The sequence below is a fragment of the Pyrus communis genome, chromosome 17, assembly GCF_041283825.1.
Source record: "Pyrus communis isolate YQ-2024b chromosome 17, ASM4128382v1, whole genome shotgun sequence".
Classification (NCBI taxonomy): Eukaryota; Viridiplantae; Streptophyta; class Magnoliopsida; order Rosales; family Rosaceae; genus Pyrus; species Pyrus communis.
In genome coordinates, this window is record NC_142581.1 from 24,825,236 (window position 1) to 24,830,692 (window position 5,457).

The window sequence follows — 5,457 nt, forward strand, 5'->3', positions numbered from 1 at the left end:
CTCTTTAGCTAATAACTTATTGACACTCTTAAATTATCATCTTGATCTTTTTATTCCTTTTAATCCCACTCCTCGAGTTTTGTCCTAATAACTTATTGACACTCTTAAACTTATCATCTTGAGAGAAACTTGCGGCTTCTGAGGAGTGGAGCTGTTGCAAGGTTGTTGCAGCGTTGGTTGCACAGTTAGTGTGGCGGGAGAAAGAACTTTTGAATTTGGTTTATCACCCCCTACATATGATATGATTAAGCAAATTTCGTCGCTTTGTGTTTGTGTAGTAGACTGTAGACATTGAAATTGCCGGCTAAGTTTCCACGTGGCAACCTCTCTTTAAGCCGATGCAATTTGGTTTATCGTGTAGCGTCTAACTCGATCCATCCATGTGTTGACCGATAAGTTAAACCTCCTCCTCTATCGGATCGACCGGTGTCCTATATACATACATGTTGTATCTAATTGCAAGAAACATTTTGCAGCTGCAGTTAACCAAACCCAAAAGAGCTCGAGCGACCTATACCCTTAAAACCCTAAACGCGGGCCCGTAGATATATAGAAACAGTACCATGAATTCGAATTCTAAACCGAATGGCGCAAGCTTAAGGGGTGGTAGCAGGAGGAGAGTTCCCGGGATGCCTTTGATCAACGGAGGACGGAAGGATGACAGATATCATGATCAAGATCTTATTCTGTTCCAGGAGTTGCAAAAGCGCGAAAAAGAACGCAATATCGTCAGCCTCCTCCAACCTGTTTCTGACGAGTTTGAGCCAAATGGTACGTACGGTACTGCTGCATATTATTAGCATATATATAAATATTAACTCATAATCATTATTATAATACATATTGAGTTTTAGGAGTTAAAAGTTATATTTTCAGAATTATATATGAATATTTCATATATCCTTCATTCGTTTCTTAATTTGATTCATGTACTATAGCTAGCCCTTTGATTCATTTGCTATAGCCAGTCCTAGCTCTGGTACATTTGTTTTGTTGGTGATAAAATTTACTTTGAGACAAAAAAAAAATTGCACGCAGGAAACTATCAGCTTTACAGAATTGCGTCTGTCAAAAAGGAATTTGAAATTTTTGCCCAAAATGACAAGAACGACTATGATTGGTAGGCCTTCTTTATTGATCCTCTTTTTTACTAATCCATTTATTTGATGTCAAACTAAATTTAATTTTAATTCCTAGTTTTGTCTTTGTTTCTAGCTTTTTATAGAAAGAGAAGCGACATAAAATAAATAAATCAAAGCTAGAAAAGGAGTGATCAATCCTAAGTTTTTAAGTTTTAATTACTAAACAAATTATGAGTTTTTAATTATAAAATTCCCTAGTTGTTGACTAATAGTAGCTAATATATCATTTGCTCGTCTTGACTCTTATGTACATCAATCAAGGTTGAAAACACCACCTGCAACTCCTCTTTTTCCATCTCTGGAAATGGACACAAATGGCCCTGAATTAGTTGTTCAAAGGGAAATACCAAGCCTTCAACCTCTTTCGCGGGTATGTAAATGTTAGTCACTAGCTACTAATATTGACAATAAAGCATTTTTTTTTTCTTTCATAAAATTCATACAATCTGTTTTTTTTATCAATGTTCATAAAGTTCATATATCGAAATAATTAATTGTGTTTTATAACCGAAAAAAATAATATTTTTTAGTAAGCTATTAAGACTATAAATTTTTGTAATTTCTTATGGCTCGTTTGGATATGCTTTTAAAATGTCTGAAAGCGTTTTTAGAAGAAAAAATTTGGGTTCCAAAAGCAGTTTAAGTGCTTTCTGCAAGAATCACTAATTATGTGATTCTTCTAAGAAGCATTTTAAGTGTTTTTCCATGATTTACTTGCATATTTACTAAAGATTGGTTTTAAAAATATTTTCACAAAAAACATTTTCAGTCGTTTTAAAAACACATCCAAACGAACTCTTAGTCAGTCAAAAGTGAGACCTAATTTCATTAAGAGACAATTGAAACAATAAATTTTAAATTATGCCCATTGAAGTTTAGGTCTTCGAATTAAAAATCGTATCATTCCATGTCATAATTTGATTTAATGTGGAGCATGGTTCTTTTTAACTGGCTCTGTTAGTTTAAAAGATAAAAATAAAAAACACCACGTGCTTTTTTGTTTGCAATTTTTTTTTTTTACCAAATGATTTATCTTATACTAAGAAAAGGGGATGGACTTAGTCTCAAAATGAGCTAGCAATAATGTGGTTTATTTGCCTTTGACGATAATCAAATCTAAGACTTCTCACTTACCAGTGAAGAAGAATATTGCTATATCGTAGTACTAAATTGCATATGTAATTGGCTAAAACACGAACGTAATTGGCTAAAAGCACTAATGCTCCACATTAACGCAAATCCAAATATCACGTATTTGTAATTCTAGGGAAAAAGCTCCGACTAGATCATAATTTAGAGATCATTCACATGCGGCGTGCCATAGTAACTAATGGAAGGAATTACTAGTAAACAAACATGGATGAAACCAGTTTGCAGGTGGCAATTGCAACACAGAGGCAGTTGAACCAAGAAATGGGAGGCCAATATCTCCAAAACCAAAACCGAAAATCCCGGTAAGGAGAAGTGTCACCCCGAGTCAAAGACGAAGCAGCTGCAGTAGCACAGGCACAAGTGTATTATCCAAGGCCCAAACAAAAAACAGAACGACACCAGTCGCAGTTGATCCTCGCCTGAACCAGAAACCAGCAACGAATATTAATATTATTAGGTCATCAGCATCCGTTGACACAAGAGCAAAAGGATCAGCAAATTATAACGTGGTCGGTGAAACATCAGCTCCAGTAGACTTCTTATCCTCCTCGGACATGGCAATGGGATTGGGAGGAGTGTTGAAGATGGAATATTCGAAAACAAAGCCAACGGGGTCAGCAACAACTACTACTACTAGTAGTAGAGGTGCCTCTGCTGCCTCCCCTGATCATCTAATTGTAGATGGATTTTCTAACGAGAAACCAGCTAATGTGAGGACAGAACAACGCTCGACTTCTCCTAAGCGAGGAGGACGAGGTAGAACTAGTACGACCCCGACCCACCTGATACAGTCTAAAGCAGCTGCACCAGCAACCGCTTCAAAACCAATAAGGAGGCAGTCATGCTCACCAAGCGTCTCTAGGGGTCGGAAAGTACTGGAAGGCACGATCCAGGTGCAGGACATTACTACTATGAAAATTCACAGCAGCTTGAATAATACTCCAAGTTTAAAAGGAAGAATTCAAACAGGAAACAATGGAACCCAAGTTCTGGGAAGCAGAATGGTGCAGAGAGTGATGAATGCTAGAAAAGAAGTTACTCATCATGAAGAAATAAAAGATCATAAAAAACCAAATCCGCGGTTTCTGATTAATGAAAACTCTGGGTTTGGAAGAATGCACGGTACTCATGCCTAGCTAAGACTACAATGGGCCATGGACATACCTCCAATTCTCAAATATGCATGCATATGGAACGTACTTATATATGCTACTTAACTTTTTCATGCTTTCGATTTCATATCTTAGTAATTTGTATCCTAAAAATCAGAATGGTTTATATATCTCCCGTTCAACCATAAATAGTTTTACGGTTAATGAAATGATGATGATGTAGTTCTCGAGCCTCCCGTTCAACCAGTAAATAATTTTACTGCCAATATCACTCAAATTAATCTTATGATAGATTAAGCTATCAACTTAAACGATCCTTATTACATTGAAAAACAATAATTCTAAGAAGTGATTAAATTAAAAAAAATTCTCGCGTGAAACCTTCCATCTTTTCCCTTACCTTCTCTCTCCTCTCCCTTACCACTCCCCATCTCTCCGGATTGTTCACTCCCTTCTCCCCTCTAAGTTTTTTCTTTTTCCTTTTTCGCCTATGAAAAAGGGAGAGGGACCTGTTTCAAGTTTTTCAACGTCGTCGGACAATTATTTTCGAAACACACAATCTTTTTTTTCCTTTTTTGTGCTTTGTAACCAACTGAGTTTGAATATTATTGATAAAAGTTTGGATAAAACTGGTTTTATGCAATTGGATTTGCTGGGTTTAGACATTTGATGAGGAGACTAGGTTTTGTAGATGGAAGGGATTCGACATGCTGTGAAACCTTTTTTATTTTTATCAACTAGTATTTTGTTTTCGTGTAACAAAAATTATTTAAGTTGACAATTTAATTTACAGTATGTTGTAGGCCTATTTGATTGAACAATCTAGGGTTTAGAGAGAGAGAAGGGGCCGGCTATGGTTAAAGAGAAGAGATAATGATTTAATGGCGCACCCAAACACCCGTAAGTGTGAGACATCAGGCTCGTATCCAGTGACCAACTATAACAGTGAATGTGATTGGGTAGTAGTGGGCCTCAGGCGGACCAGCATAGCTACGTGCAATATTGCATAGACCCAGGCAGATACCGATAGTTTGGTTCTCATAACCAAAGTCCGATCTATCGATTGAAGGCGCTTTATGAAAGCTTCTGCCATGCCGTTTTGGGTGTGAACATGGGGTACAGGATGTTCCACATCAATCTCTACTGACATGCAATAATCGTCAAAAGTCTGTGACGTAAACTCTCCAGCGTTATCCAGTCGAATCGACTTAATCAGATAATCAGGGTGATGAGCCCTTAGCTTAATGATTTGAGCTAGGAGTTTAGCAAATGCGGCGTTGCGTGTGGACAATAAGCAAACATGTGACCATCGTGTTGATGCATCAACCAACACCAAAAAGTATCTAAATGGTCTGCATGTTGGTTAGATAGGTTCACAAATATCCCTTTGAATCCTCTGAAGAAATTTAGGGGGGGTCGTGAATAATCTTTGTATATGAAGGTTAAGTATTCAACTTCCCTAAAGAACACGCTTTGCATGGCAGGAGTCCTACATAGGGATGTAACTTATGCCCATGTGAAGATTTGAGGATACGGCGTATTTGGTCACATCCAGAATGTCCCAAACAGTCATACCAAAGTAACAAAGTGTCCTGGAACACATGCATAGGGTCGGCCACACTGTGGGTTCTATGCTGCGAATGGTTGTGATGTACAATCCACTCGGCAGACATTCTAACTTCTCATGAATACGCTTCTGGCAATATTCATATGAAGTGATATAAGGAAATTTAGAACCATTATCTTTAGTGGTTTCAATATGATATTGATTATCTTGAATATGTCTAAAACTCAGCAACGTTCTTCTGGAACATGGAGAATAGAGTGCCTCCTTAATGATTAAAATTGTATCATTAGACAACATGATACGTGTCTTTCCGTATCCTTCAATCAGGTTGGATGAGCCTGAGAGAGTTGTCAAATGAGCTTTCTTGGGTATTAAGTTAGTAAAATAGTGTCGTTCACGCAAGATGGTGTGCATGGTTGCACTATCTACCAGACAACTAACTTCCCCACTAGACATACGTAGAAAAAAAAAATTGATTGAATTG

General features: G+C 37.3%; 1 protein-coding gene across 1 annotated transcript; it reads left to right on the plus strand.

Moving 5' to 3' along the window:
* The first annotated feature begins 493 nt into the window (after window positions 1-493).
* LOC137708900 (uncharacterized) lies at window positions 494-3,556 on the plus strand. Its single transcript, XM_088689952.1, has 4 exons — window positions 494-771; window positions 1,039-1,120; window positions 1,404-1,512; window positions 2,513-3,556. Exons 1-4 carry the CDS (start codon window positions 564-566, stop codon window positions 3,428-3,430), a joined length of 1,317 nt encoding a protein of 438 aa, XP_088546078.1. The 5' UTR covers window positions 494-563; the 3' UTR covers window positions 3,431-3,556.
* The last annotated feature ends 1,901 nt before the right edge of the window (window positions 3,557-5,457 follow it).